Genomic DNA, 27010 nt, shown 5'->3' on the forward strand with positions numbered 1-27010 from the left:
GAGGGACTGGGGAGAAGAGAAATGGGAACTTGCTATTCAATGGATACAGAGTTTCAATTTTGCAAGATGAAAATGTTTTGGAGATTGGTTGCACAATAATGTGGACATATTTAACATTATTGAACTGTAAACTTAAAAATGGTTAGGAAGGTAAATTTTATATTGTTTACATTATCCCATTTTTTTAAAAAGCAAACTTCTGGCATTGTAATGTTTACAACATAGATTGAAGATATGGTGCCCAACAAATGTTAAATACACTTTTAGCATTTCCCACCTGAAAGTACTTCCTGAATGAATAAATTATCTTTCTTGTCCCCTAAACTCTGAACAGAGACATTACTTTGCCGACTAAGGTCCGCCTAGTCAAGGCTATGGTTTTTCCTGTGGTCATGTATGGATGTGAGAGTTGGACTGTGAAGAAGGCTGAGCGCCGAAGAATTGATGCATTTGAACTGTGGTGTTGGAGAAGACTCTTGAGAGTCCCTTGGACTGCAAGGAGATCCAACCAGTCCATTCTGAAAGAGATCAACCCTGGGATTTCTTTGGAAGGAATGACGCTAAAGCTGAAGCTCCAGTACTTTCACCGCATGTGAAGAGTTGACTCATTGGAAAAGACTCTGATGCTGGGAGAGATTGGGGTCAGGAGGAGAAGGGGACGACCCAGGATGAGATGGCAGGATGGCATCACGGACTCAATGGAAGTGAGTCTGAGTGAACTCCGGGAGATGGTGATAGACAGGGAGGCCTGGCGTGCTGTGATTCATGGGGTCGCAAAGAGTCGGACACGACTGAGCGACTGAACTGAACTGAAACTCTGAACTCCGCAAGAATAGAAACAGTTGCTACCTTATCAGTTTGGTATGGTCTAACAATTTTTCTAATAATACTTTGGCTACCTGATGTGAATAACTGACTCACTAGAAAAGACCCTGATGCTGGGAAAGATTGGCAGGAAGAGAAGGGGACAACACAGAATGAGATAGTTGGATGGCATCACCAACTTGACAGACGTGAGTTAGAGTAGGCTCCAGGAGTTGGTGATGGACAGGGAAGCCTGGTGTGCTACAGTCTATGGGGCTGCAAAGAGTCGGGACACGACTGAGTGACTGAACTGAATAATTTTTCAATAAGTATTTATTGATGAATAAAGATTTGAGTAGCTGCTTGTGTTCTGGCTAATTAAAAATGCTTCTAAACAAATAAACAAAACCAAAGTAACACAGCAGTTTTCCCTTATCATTGGTTTCATTTTTCTCATTTCAGTTACCAGTAGTCACCAACAGTCTGAAAATATTAGATGGAAAGTTCCAGACATACACAATTCTTAAGTTTTAAATCAGTCCATTAAAGCAGTCCATTCTCATACTTTTCTGCTCCATCATGACCAGGTCATGAGTGACTCTTTTGTCCAGCGTATCCCACATATTAGCCACTTAGCAGGCAGCACAATTAACGTTTCATAGTGCTTATGTTCAAGTAACCCTTATTTTGCCCCAAAGTGCAAGAGTAGTAAATCTAGCAATTCAGATGTGCCAAAGAGAAGCCTAGAAGTGCTTCTTGTGAGTGAGTAGTTCAGTTCAGTTGCTCAGTCGTGTCCAACTCTTTGTGACCCCATGGACTGCAACACGCCAGGCTTCCCTGTCCATCACCAACTCCCGGAGTTTACTCAAACTCATGCCCATTGTAAGTGAGCAAAAAGGTCAAAATTCTCAAAACTCAATAAAGATAGGAAAAAATTGTTACGCTGAGGATGCTAAGATCTATCATAAGAATAGATCTTCTGTGAAATTGTGAAGAAGGAAAAAGAAATTTGTGCTAGTTTCAATGATGCACCTCAAACTGTGAAAGCTACAGCTATGGTGTGTGGTAAGTGCTTAGTTAAGATGAAAAAGGCATTAAATTTATACAACAAGATATTCGGAGAGAAAGACAGGGAGAAACTACGTTCACATAACTTTAAAAAAAAATTTAATTCATCACATAACTTTTAACTCATTATATTCTTTTTACCCTAAAGTGAAAGTGAAGTCGCTCAGTTATGTCTGACTCTTTGCAACCCCACGATCTACAGCCTACCAGGCTCCTCCATCCACAGAATTTTCCAGGCAAGAATACTGGAGGGGGTTGCCACTTCCTTCTCCAGGGGATCTTCCTGACCCGGGGATGGACCCCAGGTCTCCCGCATTACAGGCAGACGCTTTACCATCTGAGTCACCAGGGAGGCTTCTTACCCTAGACTGTGCTCAAATCGATTGTGTGAAGCTCCTGGAAAAACATAGTAACCGCCTCCCAACTGCTTGATGTATCGCAGGCGCTGAAATTGAGGTGTGTCGATGATTCGGATGAGGAGAGGGTGAAATTCAATGTGGCCATGGATAGGATCATTGATCACCTAGAAAATTATGTTTAAATTAATGTGAGCAACAATACATTACCCCATCTAAAATTTTTGACCACTCATTCCGATCTACAGTGGGAAGTTAAAGCTATTTGCTTTCAAGTAAGAATACTACTATGGGGAATGACAAGGTATGAAAATCTTAACTTTATTTAGGAATCACTACCAGACAGATCAAGCGTATTGGACCTGGGTACATTTCACTTCTTAATGGATTCTAATAACAGAAGGGTAAAGATTTCAGCCTTTCTGTTACGTATATGATTTCATCAGCCTTTAGTGAGTCTAATGGCTTATATGATCTGAATGAGTGTGTTAAGTGAGTGTGTTTAACTTGAATACAGGACTAACTTACTACTCGGTTCTGTTACCCCAGCTTTCCTTTGATTTCCATTTGCATGAAACACTTTTTCATTCCTTCACTTTCAGTCTGTGTTTCTTTAGGTCTGAAGTGAGTCTTCTGGCAGTCTATATGTGGGTCTTGTTCTCGTCCTCATTCATCCACTTCATGTCTTTTGGTTGGAGCATTTAGTCTATTTATATGTAAAATAATTATTGATAGGTATGTACTTATTGCCATTTTGTTCGTTGTTTAGGGATTGTTTTTGTAGCTTTTGATCTTTTCTTCTTTTGTCCTCTTCCCTTGTGATTTGATTATCTTTAATGTTATGTTTGGATTCTTTTCTCTTTTTGTGTGTATCTATTATAGATTTTTAGTTTGTGCTTACTGGAAGGTTTATATATAGCAATATATATATTTATATATACACGTATATATATATACATGTGTTCATACATACATACATACACACACACATATATATATGTTGGTTGTTTGGTCACTCTGTCCTGTCTGACTTTGCCACCCCATGGACTACAGCATGCCAGGCTTCCCTGTCCTTCACCATCTTCTGGAACTTGCTCAAACTCATATATACCCACACACACACGATATATTTTAAGTTGCTGATCTCTTCATTTCAAATGCATTTTAACAAACTTCTATTTATTCCCCTTTTCCCATTAGTACTGTTTTTTAAAAATTATTTGTTTATTTGATTGCCTTGAGTCTTAGTCGAGGCACACAAGATCTTTACTGCATCACGTGGAATCTTCCACTGCGGTGCACAGACTCTCGAGTTGTGGTGCCAGGGCTCATGTAGTTATGGCATGCAGGCCTAGCTGCTCTGCGGCATGTGGGATCTTTAATTCCCTGACCAGGGATCAAACCCAAGTTTCCTGCACTATAAGGAAGGTTCTTATCCACTGGACCACCAGGGAAGTCCCCCTTGAGTACTGTTTCTGGTATTATATATTTACATCTTTTTGTTTTGCGTATCCCTTCACTACTTACTACAGATATAGATGATTCTGCTTTTTGTCTTTTAACTGGTTTTATATGTGGCTATTTGAATACCTTCACTGTATATTTGCCGTTACCAATGGGCTTTTTCCTTTCATAAGTGCCTTTAGCATTTCTTGTAAAGCTGGTTTGGCGGTAATGAACTTTTTTTAGCCTTTGTTCATCTGTAAAACTTGATCTATCAAATTTTACTGAGAACTTGCCAGGTAGGTTCTTGGTTTTAACTTCTTCCCTTCATCACTTTAAATATACTCTACCACTCCCTTCTGGCCTGCAGATTTTCTGTTGAAAAGTCAGCTAATAGTCTATGGGAGTTTCATTACATAAACTTGCTGCTAGCCTCTGACTGCTTTTAATATTCTCTCTTTAATTTTTGCCATTTTAATTATAATATGTCTTGATGTGTTCTTCTTTGGGTAGGGCCTATTTGGGGCTCTCCTTGTCTCCTGGACTTGGACATCTATTTCCTCTTTTAGGCTGGGGAAGTTTGCAGCTTATTATGTCTTCAAATATGTTCTCTGCTCCTTTCTCTCTCTTTTCTCCTTCTGGGACCCCTAGAATGTGAATGCCTGATGTTCTCTCAGAGGTCTTTGAAACTGTTCTCATTTTTGTTTTCCTTTCTTTTTCTGTTTGGCTTCCACTCTTGTCTTCCAGCTTGTCGATCTCTTCTGTATGACTTAGTCAACTGTTGATTCCTTCTAGTGTATTTATGTCAGTTATAGTATTCTTCATCTCTGCTTGATTCTTCCCTATTTTTCTATTTGTTAAAATTTTCTAACATTTTGCTCTCTGAATCCATTCTTTTCCCAGGTTTTTGATCATCTTTACTATTATTACCTTGAACTCTATCAGGTAGATTATCTATCTCTACTTCACTTAGTTCTTTTGTGGTTCTGTTTCTTAGTTTGGAATATAGTCCTCTGTTGTCTCATTTTGTCTAACTTGCGGGTTTTATTTCTATGTATCTGATAGGATGGTTATGTTTCCTGACTTTGGAGAAGTGGCCTTTTGTGGGCGATGTCCTGTGTGTCCCAGCATCTCACATTCCTCTGGTTGTCAGGGCTATATGCTTCAGGGGTGCCCCCAGTGTGGGTCCTTCTACTGTGGTGGGCTGAGTATCGTGGGTAGTGTAGTAGGTGTGGCCTGCTCCCCAGTTCGGTTGGTTGCCAGGCCCTGCCTTCTGTGGAGACTCCCAGCCACTGGTTGGCAGGGCCAGATCACAAAGTAGCTGGCTGCAGAACCCCAGAGTGTCCTGGGGCTAGTGCTGGCTCACTGGTGGGCAGAGCCAGGCTCTGAGTTGAGAGGCTGTGAGGTGGGGTTCCTGGGTCTAGTGTTGGCCTGCTGGTGAGTGGGGATGAATTACACAGTGGCTGGCTGAGGAGTCCAAAGTGCCCCAGAGCTTGTGTTGGCTTGCTAATGAGTGAGTCCAGGGCCTGGGGGGTCCCAGGGCTGTTGTCAGCCTGCTGGTAGGCAGGGCCAGGCTCAGGGGGTGTTCCAGGCTAGTGCTAGCTCACTGGTGGGTGGAGCTTGTCCCAAGGTCTCTGGATGTAGGGTCCTTGGCGTCGTGAAGCTGATGTTAGCCTGCTGATGGGTGGGCCTGAATCCCAGGACCGCTGGCTGAGGCACCCAAGGTGTCCCAGAGCTGGAGCTAGACTGCTGTAAGGCAGGGCCAGGAGGTAGGGCCCCAGGACTGCTGCTGGGCTGCTAATGTGTTGGCTGGGTCCTGACAGGGTAGGCTGTGGGGCTACAGTGGTCTTGGGGCCTGTGTCTGCCCTCTGGTGTATGGAAGGATCAGGGTCCAAGAGATCTTGGGACTGGTGCCCACCCATCAGTGAATAATGCTGGGTCCTGGAGTTAGTGCCTGCTATGTTAAATACTGTACTTCATCTTCACTATTATATAATTTCTGGCTTCAGAGGCCAACTGAACTAAATTTAGCACGGAAAACCAACTCAAGAATAAGAGGTTATAATCCTGGGCTAGGCAATGGTTTCTTAGATATGATAGCAAAAGCATAAGAGACAAAAGCAAAGACAGATACAGGGAACTACATCAAAATTTAAAACTTTTGTGCTCCAAAGAACACTATTAAGAAAGTAAAAAGATAGAGAATTCCTTGGTAATCCAGTGGTTAGGAGTACAAACTTCCATTGCTGGGGCCCAGGTTCAACCCCTGGTTGGAGAACTATGATCCTACAATCTCCTCAATGTGCTCTAAATAAATAAAAATAAAAAGATAATCCAGAAGATGAGAGAAACTAGTTGCACAGTGTATCAAATATCAGGGACTTATATCCTGAATATATAAAGAACTCATAATTCAAATAAATTGTAGTGATGACTGAACAACCTTGTGAAATTTCTAAGAAACAATGACTCATATTTAAAACGAATGAATAAAAGAATGCATATATGTGTATAACTGAGTCACTTTGCTGTATAGCAGAGATTAGCCCAACATTGTAAATCACTACATCTCAATAAAAAATAAAAATGAAAAAAATAAAGTGAATTGTAAGGTATGTGAGTTATATCTCACTAAAGCTGTTTTTATTTAAAAAGAAATAAAGGTAGATGTCAAATTAGAAATCAATTTTTTGTTCAACTGTACTGCTGATGAAGCTAAGGTCAAAAAGGTATCAATTTCATTACTAGACAGTGACTCACTGACTCAAGCACTTAGTAGCTTTAAAAACTATTTTCAATGACTATAGTTCATACATGAGGTTAAGCAATTTTGCTTTTCATGAAAAATAGAAAAATAAATAAAAGGGAATACATGAAACTACTGACTTGAAAATTACTTTGAAAAGATTTTTTGCAGCAAATTGTGAAAAAGTGACCTCAGATTATCTGAGATGATCTCAACTAATGAAAACTCATCTTATCTCTGCCCTGCCTGAAGAGACCACGCAAGCTACAGCTATTGAGGAGGGACACAAGAGAACGGAGGACAGTAACTGTCTTCCGACTGCAGGACGAAATATTTAGACATCATCTTTGGAAGTGATCCTTCTATTTACTTCTTTATGAAAATGAAGTATTTTAACAATAGGTAACTGTTTCAAAAAGGGCTGGGATTAAATAAATTTACTCTAAGAGTCACTACTTCGTCTCTAAAAGAAAGTTATTGCAGAATTGAAGCAAATTTTCAAACATGATTTTCACTGGAAAATAAGCAGACTAACTTGTAAAAGTAAAATGGTCACAGGATCTAAGATAACTCAGTGAATATAGTATCTCTGATGAAAATACAAATGGTGACTTGGTAAAAGGAGAATGACAACCCTGTCCCCTCTTCCAGATCTGAAACTGTCTCCTTACCCTATAGATGTCAAAGGGTAAGCAATGATGTACATTTCCTATCACTAACCAATCAAGAAATATTTTTCCTTTTTATTTTTTTAAGAAACATTTCTTTAATTATGGTATTAGAACCATACTGAAGAGCTTGTGAAAAATGCACATTCCTAGGTATCTAAAGCAAGTTCCCATAATCAGAATTTCTGAGATGGGAGCTAGGCAGCTGATTGCTTCTTAAAACGATTCTTGGGACACTAAGTCTGAAAAACAGGGCTTTTAAAATGTCTGGAAGGGGATAGGGGATAAAAAATAAACAATTAATTTTTAGGCATATACCTACTCTTTGACCCATCATTTGATAAAAATGTTTACCAAAACTGATTAAGTAATTTTAATGTAAAAGTTATTCTAGGGTTTCCCTGGTGGCTCAGTGGTAAAGAATCTGCCTGCCAATGCAGGAGACGTGGGTTCTATCTCTGGTCTGGGAAGATTCCACATACTGCAGCTAAGCCTATGCACCACAACTACTGAGCCTGTGCTCTAGAGTCTGGGAGCTGAAACTACTGAGCCCACATGCCACAACCACTAAAGCCCGAGAGCTCCAGAGCCCATGCTCTGCAACAACAGAGGCCACGACAGTGAGAAGCCTGGGTGCCACAGCGAAGAATAGCTGTAACTAGAGAAAGCCCATGTACAGCAACGAAGACCCAGATAGCAAAAAAGAAAAAAATGTTATTCTATGACGAATGGTAGGGCTATATGCGTTGATATGAATATTTCTCAAAAATACAACAATAGAGGGCTACTTACTGTGAATGAAATTCCATGGCTTGTCGTGGCCTCTGTTGTTGCAGAGCATGGGCTCTGGAGCACTCAGGCTTTAGTAGTGTGACATGTGGGCTCAGTAGTTTCAGTGACATATATAGTGTTGCTAAGAGTTGGACACGACTGAGCAACTTCCCCTTCACTTTTCACTTTCATGCATTGGAGAAGGAAATGGCAACCCACTCCAGTGTCCTTGCCTTGAGAATCCCAGGGACGGGGGAGCCTGGTGGGCTGACGTCTATGGGGTCGCACAGAGTCAAACCATGACTGAAGCGACTTAGCAGCAGCGGTGTTTAAAAACAACATGTAAAACAGTACTATACACTGTTTATGGCTATACACATGTAGTAAAAAATCCAAAAAACATTGAAGAAAATGATTAAACACCAAGTTCAGGATGGTGCTTACTCTTGGAGAAAAAAGGATAGAAACAGAATTCAAGAGGGATACAAAGGAGGCCTTCTATTGTTTCTAATATTTTGTTCTAAAAATAAAAGATCTGAAGCAAATTAAGCAAAATGTTAAGATCCAACAAGCTCAGCAGTAGCCTATGTATACTTTCTATGTGCTTAAAATATTTTAGCTTTTCTTGACTTATATACTCTGGTTATTTTAGTAAGTGCAGAAAGTTTAGGAAAGTAATAACCCTACTCTCAGTCCAATTACTGAAAAGAGATTTGTTTCCATTCTTTAAAAAATGAACTCTACATAACTGAGTTATATCACTTTATGTTAAAAAATAATAATAAACTCAGATTTCTCTTACCTTCATTGTATGTTGGATACAATTAAGCAGCTTCGTTCTCTTCCCATAGGAACTAAAATTATAACAGGATAAGCAAATCTGTCATTATTTGCTTAATAATAATCCTGGAGTATATAATCAACTTTAGATTTTTAGAATAAAAGTTAGATTAAAAGAACAATTAATAATCCAAACATACTCCTCCCTAGAAACCCTCTCCTTCCTTTGCTTTTGAGACATGAGACTTCTGCCCTTTATCTCCTTCTTTCTTGGTAAATTCAGATTTCAACACTTCCCATATCTGTATCACTGAATGCTCAATATACACTTCAAACTTACTTTAACCTAACTGAGGGTAACATCTACCCTAATGATCCTAAAATTTGCTTGATTTACTTAAGTGAAATCTCAAGATAGCTAGGTCTCTTTGAAGTAGAGCATAGTGATAATGAAAAAGGTTTCTGGAATCAGGCGGAATTGGCTCACATCTTCACATGGAATCTACATGACCTTGAAAAAGTCACTTAACCTTTTTTGGTACATTGATATTCTCATCTATAGCACAGAGATAATACTATTAATATCTCCCTCACAGGGCTGCAGAGGGATTAAACAGTGTGTTCACCACTGAGGTTACAACAGACTCAGTTCCTGCCCTCAAGAACTACAGGAGAATTTTAATTATGATTACAGGTGTTATAGAAATTACTATTGATGTCCAAGTGAATATCTGTCCCATCAGCAGTGTTTTAAGTACAAGAATCTAGAAGTTTATTAGTGTAACCATGTGGTGAGTATGTACACGTCGTCTACCTAAATGGGCAAAGATGTCACATCTAGGAAAACTACATTTGTTTGACAATCTGAGTCTCTGTCATATCAAAATAACTTTCAAAGAGATATAATTGTTGCTTATATTAATTAAGAAGTATCTAGGATACAATCTAAGGAAATGCAGAATAATACAAAACTTCTTGGCAGGGGTGGTGATCAGTCACAAGATCACAAATGGACTTAAAATTCACTATAGTGACGAGTTTCAAAGGTCCAAGTTTGACTTATGAGTATAGGTATGCTTAAGCATGAATCAAATATTTATGGTTTTAGCTTCATTTATACCTATCTTCCTCTATCAGTAATTACTCATAATACTAAAATCCTGAGAAAGAATAGGAATTTAACAGCTCAAAATCCTGTAGTTAACTTTCCTGCTCCATTTACACTTATTAATTAGCCTCTATTTACACTTACTAAACGGTCTAGGCATGTCAGCTTGATACCTGGCTGAAGCAGAAGGCAAGGGGTTAGGTTTCATCAATCCGCTAGCTAATCAGACTGAAATGTAAATCGTTTGCTAAAAGTACTTAAACAGACTTGGAGCCAGAAGAACTATAATTGACCTCTATGTTGTACCCTGAAACTCAGAGTAACTACAGACTTTAAGAATGATTTTCCTAGAATGTATAGAAGCATCATTACAGCTGATAAACCATTAAAGCAGCATGCTTGGTGTTTATTATTCCCCATCTCCTCGGCTGTTTGACATAACAAGCACAGGGAAAGGCCAGGCCAAGAAGTACTTAAAGGCAGAGCTATAACCGACAAAGGTTAAGCATGGTTGCACAGCACAGCATAACCAAGAATCACAGCATAAAACAATACCAAAACTAAACCAACCTCACTGCCTAGTCTTCCCCTCAGCTGATATTCAGTATTCATTACTTAATTAGAACTCAAAAAGAAGCTACTGTATTCATATAGAAATCATGAGGAGGTGACCAAAATGCATGAAGGGGGTTCAAGAGGTACAAACTTGCAGCTATAAAATAAGTCATGGGCGTGTAATGTACATCATGATGACTATAGTCAATTAATGTTGCAGTACATGTTTCAAAGTTGCCAAATGATAAAATACATTTTATGTTCTAAGGCAGGGCAAGAAAATTTAAGTATAACGTGTTCCCTGCTTGTGCTGGGCCCTCTCTAATGTGCAGTGTGTATCTGGATTACATATTAACCACACCTCTTCAAAGGTGAGAATGCTGGCCTGACTGTAAAAAAAAAATGCTGTTTTTCCTTCTGATGTAAACAATGTAACTCGTTAGAAGACGAATTTTTCCTTTCCTAACCCTGTAAAGGTCACAGTGACACATTACTCCTATGTGCAGATCTGGAATATGAATCTCTGGTGAACTTTATGTAAAATTTCAGCGCGTCATTTTGATGTACCATCTGTTATCTCAAAAATGTACATGACCGTCTTTGACTTCTAACAGACAGAACATTCCTCAGAGTTTTCTAAAAGGCTGTCTCCTGGGTTATAACCTTCAGGTTGGCTCAAATAAAATTCTCTATTTCTCCTTTATATAGAATTCTAATTTTTTGTTGACTCATGAGAGTAAATTTTTGTTGTTGTTTTTTTGGTGGTGTTTTTTTTCTTGCGCAGCTTTCAGAATCTTAAGTTCCTCAGCCAGGGACTGAACCTGTGCCCTCGACAGTGAGAGTGCAGAGTCCTAACCACTGGATTGCCAGGGAATTCCAAAGAGAGTAAATCTTAAAATTTCTCATCACAGGAAAAAAAAATTTCTTTGTAACTTTGTATGGTGACAGAGGGTAACTAGACTAGTACTATGATGATCACTTTTCTTTTCTTTTAACTTTTCAATATATACAAATACTGAATCATTCCACATTATACATTTGAAATGAATATAATATTACATGTCAATTATACCTCAATAAAAATTTAATTAAAAAATTACTGATTAAAGTATATTAAAAAGCCACCCAAAACCTGGACATGTCTGTTTTGGCAAAAGTTATGATAAAATAAATACTTTTGTTTTTTGGCTGCCCTGTTTGCTGAGCAAGTTTTCTCTAGTTGTGGTGAGCGGAGGCTACTCATAGTTGTGGTGCGAAGGCTTCTCACTACATTAGCTTCTCTTGTTGCAGCTCCTGACTCTAGGAGCACAGGCTCAATAGTTATGGTGCATGGGTTCAGTTGCTCCAAAGCACATGACATCTTCCCAGACCAGGGATCCAGTCCATGTCCCCTGCAGTGGCAGGCAGATTCTCAACCACTGGACCACCATGGAAGTCCCCAGATAAATACTTTAAACAAAGATTTGGGCCAGGATAGACTACAGTAAGACTTCATTTCTGTATTTCATCACTTCTGAAATGTAATGCTTCTTACAACTGATGTATACATTTAATGTGACAATGTTTGTTATTAATATTTTTTTTAGAAATCAGTTAATCAGGAGGAAATACAGCAGTACTTGTCTAAACTGATTTTCCCATAGAAAGCAGAGCCTACAACAAGAGCCTGCATACAGGTAATTTATTTGGGGATGTAAATCCTGGAAAATGGAGTGGAGGGTTATGAAAGGTAAAACAGGAAACAAGGGGAAAATACTTAATCAGTTGCATTGGTACTACTGTGAACAACTTCAGCTGATCCCAGTGGGATCCTCAAAGGTAGCTCTGAGCAGGAGAACTTTGTCAAAATGTAAATATTCTATATCTGCCCTGTCCAACATGGTAATCACCAGTCATATGTGGTTACTGAGCACCTGAAGTATGACTAGTGGAGGTGATGGAATTCCAGTTGAGCTATTTCAAATCCTAAAAGATGATGCTGTGAAAGTGCTGCACTCAATATGCCAGCAAATTTGGAAAACTCAGCAGTGGCCACAGGACTGGAAAAGGTCAGTTTTCATTCCAATTCCTAAGAAAGGCAATGAAAAGAATGCTCAAACTACTGCACAATTGCACTCATCTCACATGCTACCAAAGTAATGCTCAAAATTCTTCAAGCCAGGTGTCAACAATACATGAACCGTGAACTTTCAGCTGTTCAAGCTGGTTTTCAAAAAGGCAGAGGAACCAGAGATCAAATTGCCAACATCCTCTGGATCATCGAAAAAGCAAGAGAGCTCCAGAAAAACATCTATTTCTGCTTTATTGACTACGCCAAAGCCTTTGCCTGTGTAGATCACAAGAAACTGTGGAAAATTCTGAAAGAGATGGGAATACCAGACCACTTGACCTGGGTCAGGAAGCAACAGTTAGAACTGGACATGGAACAGACTGGTTCCAAATAGGAAAAGGAGTTATGTAAAGGCTGTATATTATCACCCTGCTTATTTAACTTATATGCAGAGTACATCATGAGAAACTCTGGGCTGGAGAAAGCACAAGCTGGAAGCAAGATTGCCGGGAGAAATATCAATAATCTCAGATATGCAGATGATACCACCCTTATGGCAGAAAGTGAAGAGGAACTAAAAACCCTCTTGATGAAAGTGAAAGAGGAGAGTGAAAAAGTTGGCTTAAAGCTCAACATTCAGAAAACGAAGATCATGACATCCGGTCCCATCACTTCATGGCAAATAGATGGAGAAACAGTGGAAACAGCAGCAGACTTTATTTTTTTGGGCTCCAAAATCACTGCAGATGGTGACTGCAGCCATGAAATTAAAAGATGCTTACCCCTTGGAAGGAAAGTTATGACCAACCTAGACAGCATATTAAAAAGCAGAGACATTGCTTTATCAACAAAGGTCCGTCTAGTCAAGGCTATGGTGTTTCCAGTGGTCATGTATGGATATGAGAGTTGGACTATAAAGAAAGCTGAGTACCTGAGTGCCAAAGAATTGATGCTGAAGGAAGAAACAGACAGAACAGGCTCCATCTTGAAAGCAGGACTCCATTTTGGGCCGGACTGTGGACTTTGAGCTATATGCCCAGTATATATGGAAACGACACACCAACTGGAAAACCAGGCCCCCCGGATGGAAGAACCCCAGGGCTCATACCAAGACTCTCCATTGCCTAAAAGAATACCCTAATTATCTGTTTAACCAAATAGAATCATAAATTCTATTATGCTTATGGGGGTATGACCACAGGCCTATTGATAATTGTCCACTGTTAACTACCTAGGCTTAGGGAATATGAATAACAGGTGGTTAACTTTGATTTTATCTTTCTCTTCCTTTGTTCCGACCAGTTTCAGGGAATTTGGGGAGGTGGGTTTGGGCACGTACACTTAGGTATATAAGGTTTTCACAAAACTGGTTGGGGTCCTTGGCTAACAGGAGACTCTGCCTTGGGCCCACTGGTGTAATAAACTGCACTTCACTATCTGCATTGTCCTCCTGAGTGAGTTTGTTTCCCACCACACGTGGCTACAACAATACTTTTGAACTGTGGTGTTGGAGAAGACTCGAGAGTCCCTTGGACTGCAAGGAGATCCAACCAGTCCATCCTAAAGGAAACCAGTCCTGAATGTTCATTGGAAGGACTGATGTTGAAGCTGAAACTCCAATACTTTGGCCACCTGATGTGAACAGCTGACTCATTTGAAAAGACCCTGATGCTGGCAGGAATTAAGGGCAGGAGAAGAAAGGGACGACAGAGGATAAAATGATTGGATGGCATCACTGACTCAACGGACATGAGTTTTGAGTCAACTCCAAGAGTTGGTGATGGACAGGGAGGCCTGGCGTGCTGCAGTCCATGGGGTCACAAAGAGTCGAACACAACTGAGTGAATGAACTGAAATGAACTTGACTCAGTGTAACTGAGAAATTAAAATTTCCATTTTGATTAATTTTAATTAATTTTAACACATAGCTAGTGGCCATTGTATAGAAAAACACAGTTCTAAGGAGTCCTGCAGAACCCATCTCAGAGTTAAGAGATGGACACAAAAAGACGTGACATATAGTGTCCCTTTTGGAATTTGTACTATTTTGTTAATTCATGTGTCCCAAGTTCTTGGAAGAATGCCTAACACATAATGGTCCTCCACAAATATTTGTTGAATATCAAACAAATATTTGTTGAAATCAACAGCATTTGGATCCACAAACTACATGTTTCCCTTTTAAAGCAAAACTCTACTAGAAAATTCCATTCAATTCAAATAGTAAGCAACTACTATACATACATAAGAAATAGGTAGTAAGAGGGAATATGGAGGAATGAAGTCTGTTAAAAGTCAGTTAAATGTCCTAAAGTGATCTTTTCCTTCAATCTACTTCCCTTACCAACTACTAAGCAGCAATGCATAAAGTAACTCAAGCATAATCCTTTGTTTTGATTCTTTGCTTACTGTTCCCACAAACAATACTTAACTAAGTGGAATTCCAGAAAAAAGACAGTATTTTACTACTGTTGCCAATTCCAATAGAAATAAAGTCTCTATTTAAGGAATATTTAGATATTGGATCCTCAACCCAGATCTTTAAAGTAGACCTAGATCTAGATCCTAGAATCTCCAGTCATACATACGGACCTCAGCCTATACATCTAATTTATGAAGGGCTTACCATGTGCTAATCACTTTACACACATTGTCTCACAGGTATCCATTTCACAGGTGCAGAAACTGGAGGGTTAAATAAATTGTCCCATATCATTCAAATGAAAAATGCCAAACTTCTTTGGGCAGTGTCTTTAACACCAAGGAAGCATTTCAGTCTTAAGACACCTTTAGAAAGACCTAGAAATATGTTCAAGATAGGCCTGCATTTTTCTTGCTAATGTTTTTTTCCTATCAGTTCTACATTTTCTGATGTGAATAATTATTCTGAACTTGAGAGTAAAAAGTTGGTCACTACAAACTTCATGAAGGTTTGTCAGCAAAAATTTTTAAATAGTAATCATTAGTAATACTAAACACAGGATTTGCACAGCAAAAACAAAAACAACTGTTAAACAGCAGGCATGGTATTCTGTTTTAAAACCCTACAAATTTGAGGACAGTTAATGTTAATGATCTTGGGCTTTGTCTTTCAAATGTGAATAAAAAGGTCTTAAGTGTGCTTGGCTACAATGCGAATTTTATCATTCTCACCTTATTCCAAGATCTTCAGGAAAGGGCAGTAATGAACCTGCCATTTTCTTCTCTATGGAAGAAAACAGAGAAAACAATAAATGATTTCAATATTTACAGCATTTGCTTTTCGATTTCTTTCAGTTTGGATCCATCAGAATTTACTCAGATCAAGATTTTTAGAGCATCCAGTATGTTGCAGTGAAAAGGACAAAAGAGGAATGAGTTTTTCTCTTTCCCTTTCCTGAGAACAAAGAATATAAAGGAATAGTGAGCAGGTCTCAACATTCCTGGTTTTTTTCACTTTGCTCCTAACTCTGAATGTCTGAGTTTGCTTTTCTGCCCCTTAACTCTGCAGGAGCTACACTTCTCACCTATTTTCTTTTGACTCGTGTTTACCCTTACAACACCCTTCACCTTGTAGTTACATACCAAAAAGAAGGCCACAGAGCCACTGAACTGCCAGACTCAATCACTGGGTTACTAATGTCAGCTTATGATTGTCTTTGAAACAATACAAGAGGAAGAAATCAAGATCCTATCACCTTTGTTCCTCACCACTGACTCCTGACTGCAAGCCCTTGCCTTACATAAGCCCCCAGACTCCTCGCGGAACAGGGGGCACAGTTCTTCAGGCATGAGCCTACTGTGTTCCCCTCCCCGCCAGCTGAGAATAAAAGCCACCTTTCTATTTCCTCCAAACTCTGTTTCCGTATTTTTCATTCAGCTTCAGTAGGCACAGAAGGCCAAGATTTCAGCTGGCAACAAGTACTGGCAACAAGGTACTTCCCAGGTGACGAAGTGGTAAAGAATCCTCCTGCCAAGAGATGGAGGTTCAATCCCTGGATCAGGAAGATCCCTTGGAGTAGGAAATGGAGACCCACGTTTGTATTCTTGCCTGGAAAATTCCATGGAGCCAGCTCAGGGTCACATAGTGTGGACGCTGAACACTCAGGACTCAGCTCCTCCCACATGGGTTTGTTGGCCGGAGGGCAAAGGTGACTCTGGGCCCCCAATTTTACAGCCAACCTTGCCCTTACAAGGCTAGGGTGAGTTAGAGCAAAGCATAAACCTTCAGGTGCCAGGTGAGCAGTGCCTGGTCCAGTAGAAAATTTCTATTTTTTCCTATTTATACCTAGTGGTTAGAAGAATAATTCTTGAATACATTTCTCTGGACACTGTACAAATATTTCTATAAATTCTTTCAAGTGAAATTCGCTGTAAGCAAAAAGGTATTTCCAAACTGTCCAGGGTTAAACAAATTGATACTTCCATCAATTTTATTAGATTACCCATTTCTATTATCAATTTTTAAATATCTTTTTCTGTGTTTACAAGCTGGTTATCAACTGTTTGTTCTTGTGTTTTGCTCATTTTCCTACTGGGGTGTTTTTTTCCTTGCTCTTAGCTGACTTTATAACTTTGGATATGTTCTCTTTTCTTTTCTTATTGGTTTATTTGTTCCTGTATTGCTGAGGGAAATTCAGTGTATTTTGATGAGAATGCTACTGCTGCTACTGCTAAGTCACTTCAGTCGTGTCCGACTCTGTGCGACCCCATAGATGGCAGCCCACCAGGCTCCCCCGTCCCTGGGATTCTCAAGGCAAGAACACTGGAGTGGGTTGCCATTTCCTTCTCCAATGCATGAAAGGGGAAAGGGAAAATTGAAAGTGAAGTCACTTAGTTGTGTCCGACTCTTAGCGACCCCATGGACTGCAGCCCACCAGGCTCCTCCGCCCATGGGATTTTCCAGGCAAGAGTACTGGAGTGGGGTGCCATTGCCTTCTCTGTTTGATGAGAATACTTGTTAATATATAGCTGGGATGAATTCTGGAGTTCAAAGACCTAATCTTAAAATCCAACTCTGTTTTTTTCTAGTTGTGTGACCTTTGAATCTCAAACATACCATGTTAAAAAACATGGATCATAAATAAAAAGAATAAAAAAAAAAAAAAAAACATGGACCACAGCTTCTAAATTCCTGTAAATTGTATTCCAAAATGAGGAAAGGGACCCAGTACCTTGAGCTTAGTTTTGTCGAATAAAAATTAATCTGTACACAAGTTACTGTGTATAAAACAAGTTCCTACTGTATAGCACAGGGAACTACATTCTATATGTATATATATGGCTTCCCAGGTAGCACTAGTGGTAAAGAACCCACCTACCAATACAGGAGACATAAGAGATGCAGGTTCGATCACTGGGCTGGGAAGATTCCCTGGAGGAGGGCACGGCAACCCACTCCAGTATTCTTGCCTGGAGAATCCCATGAACAGAAGAGCTTGGCAGGCTACCATCCATAGGGTTGCAAAAAGTTGGACACAACTGAAGCTATGCACACACGCATGCATATATAAATAAATGTGTGTGTGTATATATATATATACACACTTCTCAGGTGGTGGCGCTAGTGGTAAAGATTCCACTTGCCAATGTAGCAGACACAAGAGATGCAGGTTTGATCCCTGGGTGGAGAAGATCCCCTGAAGTAGGAAATGGCAACCCATACCAGTGTTCTTGCATCCTATAGACAGAGAAGCCTGGAGGGCTACAGTTTATAGGGTCACAAAGAGACACAAATGATCATAGCATACACAGACACATTTGTATAACTGAATCATTCCGATGTACATCAGAAACTAACACATTGTAAATTAACCATAGTTCAATTTAAAAAAAATCTGAACTTAGGGTCAGATTTTAATTAATGAGAAAAATTATTTGCAATAGGGAGAATGTTTTGATCTCAGAAATCTGCAAGTGGCTCAAAAAAAAAATTTTTTTTTAATAGGATAAAGAAGGGACAAGCACAGATAACCAGAACCTTTGGAGGAGAAGTGTCCTCAGTCTGACAGGACATTGTCTGGCTGTGGTCAGGTGCAACATCCATCAAGCTATCCTTAGACTTGAACCACTAAAGATCCTCCCACCCTAGTCCCCAGCCTAAGCAAACAGGGCTCCACCCCCAAACTGCAAAAGTTTTCTGAATCTGCAAATCACACCCACTTTCCTATTGAAAACTTCAGAGGGTAAAGCAGAGGTTAAGCTTCACATCCCTTACAGGAAGCTCAGTAGATTTCAAGTGGATGGATGTTTGAACTTGAGCCAATAAAGTTGCTTAAAATTCACAATCTACAAGCCAAGCTGCAAGCTCCTGGGAGTTCAGAGGTCAACTGAGCCACTCTAGGGTTTAGAGTTAGCGAGGGAAACTGCTTTTGGAGAACAAAACATGATCTTCATCAAGTTCTGCAAGTACAGGCACCAAGCGCGTAGAGTCCTACCGGGATGGTACAGTAGGCGATGAGAATTCAGAGATTAACAAAAATCTTTCCCCGCTAGAAAAACTCCCTGTTGGGAGGGGAGCGGAGGAAACAAACTTTCAAGCACCCAGAGAGTGTGTACTAAGTTGCTTCTGTCGTGTTCGGCATTTTCCGACCCCATGGACTGCAGCCTGCCAGGCTCCTCTGTCCATGGGGATTTTCCAGGCACGAATACTGGAGTGGGTTGCCATGCCCTCCTCCAGGGGAATCTTCCCGACTCCCCAGAGATGCAACCCGCGTCTCTTAATAGGTCTCCTGCATTGGCTGGCGGGTTCTTTACCATTAGCGCCACCTGGGAAGCCCCTTCCCCACATAATCTAACGTGGCTAGTGTTCATGGAGCTACATCATCAGAGGGGTGTCCCGAACCTGGTGAACATGAGTGACAGCAACCCTTCCACTCAGGTTCTTCTAAAAAAAGGGACCCGAGTCTCGCCTCTCCGGCGCCGGGGTGTTAAGTTCCTGAAGAAGCCCATCAGAGTTAGACCAGCTGACCCCTCTTTCTCCTCCAGGGTTCCAACCCCCAAAGTCCGCCCCCTGCCTACCGGTCCCTAACCCCAGACGCCCCATTTCTCCTTCCTCTCCATCTCAGGTCATCCCTCCTGGGCGCCGCAGCCACAGGTCCATCCTTTCGGGTGCCTCCCGTGTCAAGCCTGCCCCTCCCTTCCTTCGGGTCCCCTTCTCCGAGGGCTCGCCGCCTCAGGTTTCCGCTCTCCGCCTCAGGTCATTCCCTCCTTGGCGCCGCCGCCTCAGTCCACCCCTTCGGGTGCCTCCCGCGTCCGGTCTCCCTCGGCCGCTCTGGCTCCTCTTAGAGGCCCCCGCTCACTGCCTCAGGGCGCCCTCTCTCAGGCCCGGCTGTCCCGGGCACGGGTGGCCGGCCCCCCGGCCCCTCAGCAACCCAGCTTTGATACCTCGGCAGAGTTTCAGCAGCTCCGAATCGCTGAAGCCACAGCGCCTTAGGAAGGAGCACACCTGCTCCGGGCCCCAGGTTCGGTAGTCCGGGTCGAGGTCGTGGCTCGGGGACGTCTCTGCGTCTGCAGGAGGGGAGTTTGGCGGCGTTCTTGGGCTGCCATCGCGCCGGGGCCGCTTAGGGGTCTTCTGGGAGTCGGCATTCTGCATGGCTACGCACACACACACCTCGCCTCAGCACACTCAAGAACCCCGGCGCCCGACCCGCGCGCAAGCGCACTCGCAGCTCGGCGCCGGCGGCGAGTCGGCTTAATACTGCCAGGCTGCAGGCCGATAGCGCAGGCGCACTGACAGCTCAGGCCTTGGGGCCAGACAGGCCGCCCACTTCAGTCCCCCAGCCCCCCAGCCCCTGCGCAGGCGCTATGAATGGACCTAAACCGCACCCAGGCATTTACGGTAAACCGAGTGAGTAGAAGGAAAAGTGAGGACAGTGCTAATAAGGCCGGGGGGGGGGGGGGGGGGTGCGGTGCGGGGCGGGGGGGAAGAGCCGGCAAAGAGTGTGCCCAGTACAAGCTGCTACAGTCCAGAGCAGAGGATCTTCTGGTGAACTGAAATTCAGACTATCCCAGGTTTACCCTTGGCCGTATTTCAGATGCCCTAAACTTAAAAGAAACCTGAAAGGCCATAAGGTTGCCCTCATCTTAATTAAGAGAAAAGTGGGCCGGAAAGAGAACTGGAACATGCTGGAATGAATTCAAACCTGATGTAAAGCCGTCAGCTTGCATTAACAAGTTCTGCAGTATTGCTGGCCAATTAGAGGGTCTTGGGGATGTCTGTCCATGAACTCTTAGCCCATCTTCAAGTCTCCATACACCAGCAGATGTCAGACTTCTTTCCAAAAGAATCCTCACCCCTTCACTCCATCCCAACTCCCTGCCCAGAGGAAAGAAAGTGGACAATCTGATAAGTTAAAATTTATCTTCAAGGGCTTTTACTACCTGGTGGTAGCTGCCTATGAAAATGGCAAGCATCTCGCCTTCATTCTTGCCACCCTGGAGCAGGACCCAAACTTACCTATAAATCTTGATCTGTACAGCTGTAAAAGGATTACTACTGCTACTAAAGCTGATACACCTTCCCATCAACCCAACCATAGACCCCTCTAGGAGATAAAGGTTGAATGAGGCAGATTATGATCAAGCAGCATGAACCTGTCAGTGGTCTGGCAGTTGAGCCAAATATTTTTAGCAAACACTTAGAGCTTCATTGTGTGCCAGGCACTGTTCTAAGGGTTTTGCAAGTATTAATTAAGCATCACAGTAACCTTTAAGTGAAGTGAAGTGAAAGTTGCTCAGGTGTGTCTGACACTTTGCAACCCCATGGACTATACAGTCCATGGAATTTTCCAGGCCAGAATACTGGAGTGAGTAGCCTTTCCCTTCTCCAGGGGATCTTCTCAACCCAGGGATCAAACCCAGGTATCCCACATTGCAGGCTGATTCTTTACCAGCTGAGTCGTAAGGGAAACCCGAGAATACTGGAGTGAGTAGCTTATCCGTTCTCCAGCAGATCTTCCCGACCCAGGAATGGAACTGGGGTTTCCTGCATTGCAAGTGGATTCTTTACTGACTGAGCTATCAGGGAAGCCCACAATAACCTTAAGATGTAAGGAACTGAGGTACAGAGGAATAAGTGATTTGCTCAAAGTCACCCAGCTAGGGAATGATGAAGCCTGAATTTAAACAGGGGGCAATCTAGCTTTTCTCTGAAGCCTCTGCTCCCACTCACTTGCCAACAGTTGCTTGCTAATGGAAATTCTGATACAAAATTATTTTATATTAGTTAACCCAAATTTTTCAATTGCTCCCTTATCCCATAGACCCCTGAGGGAAAGTATAGAGAGGTGACCTTGCCCTCCTCTGCACAGAAGGACAGAAGAACCAGGGCCCAAAAGACATATCTTTAAACCCCAGAATATTTTGAGTAAAGAATGTTTTTCAAGACTTGTGAAACCAAAACCACAAGGGCAAGGAAGTCAAAGAGACAAGTAACATATATATGTGAAAGATATATATTTAAACTTGAACATGGCTGTTTGAAAATTTGTGTTTATAAGACTTGTGGGAAAACCTGCCCTGACAGCAAGGTTTCTTGGACAGTAGAAGGTGATATAAGCAGGGTTTTAAGTTTAATCAGTTGGGTTTGTTCAAAGCAGTTGCTTTTGAGAAATTAATTTTCTATTTGTTTTTGCTTGTTAAAGAGTATGATTTAGCTTTCTTTGCCGCATCTACTGCGAGAATGAAGACCATTCTCAGCAATCAGACTGTCGACATCCCAGAAAATGTCGACATTAACTTGAAGGGACGGACAGTTATTGTGAAGGGCCCCAGAGGCACCCTGCGGAGGGACTTCAATCACATCAATGTAAAACTCAGTCTCCTTGGAAAGAAAAAGAAGAGGCTCCGTGTTGACAAATGGTGGGGAAACAGAAAGGAACTGGCCACTGTTCGCACAATCTGTAGTCACGTACAGAACATGATCAAGGGTGTTACACTGGGCTTCCGTTACAAGATGAGGTCGGTGTATGCCCACTTCCCCATCAACGTTGTTGTTCAGGAGAATGGTTCTCTTGTGGAAATCCGAAATTTTTTGGGTGAAAAATACATACGCAGGGTTCGAATGAGGCCAGGGGTGGCCTGTTCAGTATCTCAAGCCCAGAAAGATGAGTTGATTCTTGAAGGAAATGACATTGAACTTGTGTCAAATTCAGCTGCTTTGATTCAGCAAGCCACCACAGTTAAAAACAAGGATATCAGAAAATTTTTGGATGGTATCTATGTATCTGAAAAAGGAACAGTTCAGCAGGCTGATGAATAAGATCTCAGTGATCCTGCTGCAGAAACAACAAGATAGCAGATGGTTCTATGGACTCAGTTATGATCCTTTAAAGAGACAATAAAAACTCTTGATTTGGAAAAAAAAAAAAAAGAGTATGATTTATGCCATAGCTATTATGTTTCCCCTAATCTACTTCATAGGGCCCCTAAATCTTACACAAAGTTGGTTGGTTTCTTGTGGAAGGTCACATGGCTGGTAAGTGACAGACTCAAAATTCAGAACTGACTCCAAAACTTGGATGGTTTCTAGTTTGCTGCTTTACTTCTACTTGGTCCTGGTGATTCTGTTTCATCCAGTCATTCTACAACCTGGAAACAAATGCCTAGTAGGCACAGGCCCTCTGCTCTGGTCATATTGAGAGAAATGAATATTCACGAGCTCCTCTGATGTCAATCTCACCATAGTTAGAACTAGAAAAAAACAACTCAAAGTTCAATTAATTTATGGCCCATTGTTTAATGACCTTGAATACCCTCAGCAAGTCCTCCCTGCTCTTCCAAGCTAGCTTCCACCCACCCAGCTGAATTGGGCAATTTTATTCCTGGCACCATTAACTTTGTGGTTTTACATCTCTCCACAACTTCCTTTTCAACCAGCACTGCTAGTTCTCAGTGCCATCTAGCACCACTCCCTGGTTCTCTCATTGAACCTAACCTCCTCAAGGACCTTGTCTGTTCCATCTGCCAAATTCCCAAAGCAAGCCAAAATTCTTTTTTTTTTTTAATATATAGATTTCTTTGTCTGATAAAAATAATGTTCAAGAAAGAAAACTTGGAAAACAAAATGTGTATATACACACATACAGATCCAAAGATACAGATCCTGCTACATACAGATCCTGGTGCATGCCCCATAAGTCTTTTTCTTTTTTCTTTTTTCATAAGTCTTTTTTGGTTCATTGATGCAGAAACTTATCTGCATGTTTGTCAGGGGATTCTTTGTTAAAAAAAAAAAAAGAGTGAACTGGCAAAATGATAATAGCTAACATATTTGATCCCATCACTTCATGGGAAACAGATGGGGAAACAGTGGAAACAGTGTCAGACTTTATTTTGGGGGGCTCCAAAATCACTGCAGATGGTGATTGCAGCCATGAAATTAAAAGACACTTACTCCTTGGAAGGAAAGTTATGACCAATCTAGATAGCATATTCAAAAGCAGAGACATTACTTTGCCAACAAAGGTCTGTCTAGTCAAGTCTATGGTTTTTCCAGTGGTCATGTATGGATGTGAGAGTTGGGCTGTGAAGAAGGCTGAGCACCAAAGAATTGATGCTTTTGAACTGTGGTATTGAAGAAGATTCTTGAGAGTCCCTTGGACTGTAAGGAGATCCAACCAGTCCATCCTAAAGATCAGTCCTGGGTGTTCATTGGAAGGACTGAGGCTGAAACTCCCAATACTTTGGCCACCTGATGCAAAGAGTTGACTCATTGGAAAAGATCCTGATGCTGGGAGGGATTGGGGGCAGGAGGAGAAGGGGATGACAGAGGATGAGATGGCTGGATGGCATCACCGACTTGATGCACATGAGTTTGAGAGAACTCCGGGAGCTGATGATGGACAGGGAGGCCTGGCGTGCTGCAATTCATGGGGTCGCAAAGAGTCAGACACAACAGAGAGACTGAACTGAACTGAACTGAACATATTTGAGTACCTACTATGAATCAGATAGTCTATTTGTGCTTTACTTTATATACATAATTTCCAATCCTTATAACAATGTCATTAGATAGGTATTATACTAGCTGATCCTCTTTTGTTATAAATACATTCATTCATTCATTCCATCAATATTAATATATACTGGGTACGTACTAATTTGTTTGGCACCTGGGACACAACAATGAACCAAAGAAACAAAAACCCCTGCCCCAGTGAAACATATTCTAGCCAGGGGAGACTGGCAATGAATAATAGTCTAATTAACAAGAATAAAGTTAGAAGATGGTACTTTGGAACAAAGTTTTTAAAGAGGAGTAGAGGAGGAGGATAGAGTCACAGTTTTGAGTAGTGGGGAAACTTTTGAGAACATGAAATTTCTTCCTCAACCATGCAGGTATCTGGAGGAAAAGCATTCCAGACAAAGAGAACACCAAGTGCAAAGGCTTTTGAAGCAGGAGCATGCTGGGTGTTAAGAAATAGCAAAGAGACCAGTGTGGATGGGCAAAGTGAGCAAAGGGGAAGTACTAAGAGATTAAGTCAAGGAGGGTACAAATCATGTGGAAACATGAGGGCTACCAGCTGCAAGTTGCTTTAAGGTCCCATCTTTATGGCTTCATATCTAGAAATAAAAGAAAGCCTCTGCTCCTCCAGTTTAAATGTAAGGGAATGACTTCAACAAGTCTGGATTGCTTTCATTCCTGGACCAGTTGTGTTATGAAATGATTGACCTAATCAGGATATATGTTACCCCTTGGGTTAGAGGGCAAGGTCTAGTATCAGGAAGAAGAGACTTGGTTCTGGACAAGGATTCCTGGTGTTATTTAAGAAATTTGGAAATGAAGCCCAGGGAGGTGAAATGACTTGCCAAAGGCCACACCCTTGTGTTAAGTGCTTTGGGATTTGAACCTAGATCAGCCAGGTGATGCTAGTGGTAAAAAACCTGCCTGCCAGTGCAGGAGACGTGAGACAGAGATTTGATCCCTGGGTTGGGAAGATCCCCTGGAGAAGGGCATGGCAACCCACTCCAGTATTCTTGCCTGGAGAATCCCGTGGACCGAGGAGCCTGGCAGGCTACAGTTCATAGGTTCGCAGAGTCGGACACGACTGAAGCAATTTAGCACACACGCACAGCCTTGAAAACCACTGTTCTGTTCCGTAACTTGAGCTGGGTACAAGTTCTATTGCTTTTAGGCAGCCACAGGGAGTGGCCAACTCTTCCTATAGAGTTTCACTTATGGTGACTTCCTAGGAGTGCCTCAGTGTATGGGGTGGAGTGACCATGTATTTGGGAGTTAGGATGCTCAAACATTTGAGGGAGTGGCCAGACTTCAGTGGGTTGCTCCTGAGTAAACATAGTTCATGAATCCTTTTAAACTCACTGCTTACAGCCAGTCTCCACTTGTATTTCAACTTATATTCAACTTCGTACTCAGTCGTCTCCTCAGTGATCTTGTGTCTTTAGGGGTAAATCCTCTCAGTTCCAAACCTCCCAGTACAGTCAAGGTTCTGAGCCTTTATTTGGGGGTCCTCTGTGGCTGGCTTTCTCTGGAAAGGGAATGGTTCATCTTGGTCAGTACTTGGTTGTGGGGAATTAGGTTTCTAAAGGCACTGCCATTGTTCAGAACTCCAGATCAATTAATGTTTAAAACTTACGGGCCTTCCTCTTGTAAATTTCTTTTGCGTTGGACTAAAATCACCTGCAATGATTTGAAACTCTGTTGGTCTACTTTTGGCTTGTTCAGAATTTCAAAATTAGTTTATTTGTGTGCTCAACTGGAGAAAAGCTATAGTACAAAACAAAGAGAATGTGAAGTGTATTTCAATTCATATTTTGAGGCCTCCAATCATAATTAATGTATCTGCTACTATTGCTTCCCCCTGAGAAACTAACTCACAATTATCTCAAAAGATTTCCAAGCTAGAAAAATCCTCTGAGGCTTCTGAGAACTCTCTTTTTCCAAATCTTTTTTTCTGTCCCTCTGAGTATCTGTCATTAAGCTCTCCTCATTGCTATCCATCTCTTTCTGAACTTCCTTATTTTTTTGTAACACTGAACTTGATCCCCTGCAGAAGACTATCCATACTGCCCATCCTGTAATGGCAGCCCATTTTAAAGCCAGGTCCAATGAGGATGGCACCACACCATTACATATATCCTCTGGACTAAGGCATGTAAATCTACCCTTCAAGCACTATTAATTGGACATGCTCTTTAGCATGCCATTTAGCATGTCCAGTTAATAGTGACATGACAAAGCTAACCAACAATGTTGCCTGGGCAAAACATAATTTTCTTTTTTTTTCACATCTCAGTTAGAAATCTCCCTAATACAAAGAAGCAAACTGAGGATAAAGTAGTTGGATGGGTGGATCAGCCTATGGTGTTATTTACAGTAAGTTATACCTTATGAATCTTTGTGAAAGTGGAAATGCAGTTCTAGAGGCAGTTCATATTTCACCCATTCCTTTTCATCATTCCCCACATCTCTCATGTTTATCTCAAAGGCTTGTAACCTCTCTGGGAACTCTTATCTAGACCACCTCCCTCCAATTCCTAAAATTGAAAAAAAAAAAAAAAAAAGGAGGGGGAAGGGAGAGAAGAAGACTTTTAAATATACAGCTGCTGGAGTTCCCTGGTGGCGCAGTGGATAAGAATCAGCCTGCCAATGCAGGATACGGATTCGTTAACTGACCTGGGAAGATTCCACGTGTCTCAGAGCAAGTAAGCCTGTGTGCC

The 27010-nt window shown here is 41.5% G+C and overlaps 2 protein-coding genes across 6 annotated transcripts in view; one reads left to right on the top strand and one right to left on the bottom strand.

The window, feature by feature from the left end:
* Window positions 1-20035, bottom strand: part of SAMHD1 (SAM and HD domain containing deoxynucleoside triphosphate triphosphohydrolase 1) — a 66848-nt gene extending 46813 nt beyond the window's left edge. For 2 of the 4 annotated variants that reach the window (XM_018057823.1, XM_018057824.1), the window contains exons 1-4: window positions 19715-20034; window positions 15503-15554; window positions 8659-8710; window positions 2235-2395 (exon numbers count right to left, since the gene is read on the bottom strand). In XM_018057823.1, the coding sequence (XP_017913312.1) occupies window positions 2235-2395; window positions 8659-8710; window positions 15503-15554; window positions 19715-19922 (473 nt within the window). In that variant the 5' untranslated portion in view covers window positions 19923-20034. Of the gene's footprint in view, window positions 1-2234; window positions 2396-8658; window positions 8711-15502; window positions 15555-19714 lie in introns of all 4 variants that reach the window. The other 2 variants (XM_018057822.1, XM_018057821.1) reach the window with 2 other exon arrangements.
* LOC108633201 (60S ribosomal protein L9-like) lies at window positions 20120-22685 on the top strand. Of its 2 annotated transcripts, none has more exons than XM_018057829.1 (2): window positions 20120-20177; window positions 21973-22685. In XM_018057829.1, exons 1-2 carry the CDS (start codon window positions 20135-20137, stop codon window positions 22587-22589), a joined length of 660 nt encoding a protein of 219 aa, XP_017913318.1. In that variant the 5' UTR covers window positions 20120-20134; the 3' UTR covers window positions 22590-22685. The 2 variants fall into 2 exon arrangements, with proteins under 2 accessions (XP_017913318.1, XP_017913319.1); XM_018057830.1 differs by having other exon boundaries at window positions 20120-20168.

The sequence above is a fragment of the Capra hircus genome, chromosome 13 (assembly GCF_001704415.2).
Source record: "Capra hircus breed San Clemente chromosome 13, ASM170441v1, whole genome shotgun sequence".
NCBI classification, from domain to species: domain Eukaryota; kingdom Metazoa; phylum Chordata; class Mammalia; order Artiodactyla; family Bovidae; genus Capra; species Capra hircus.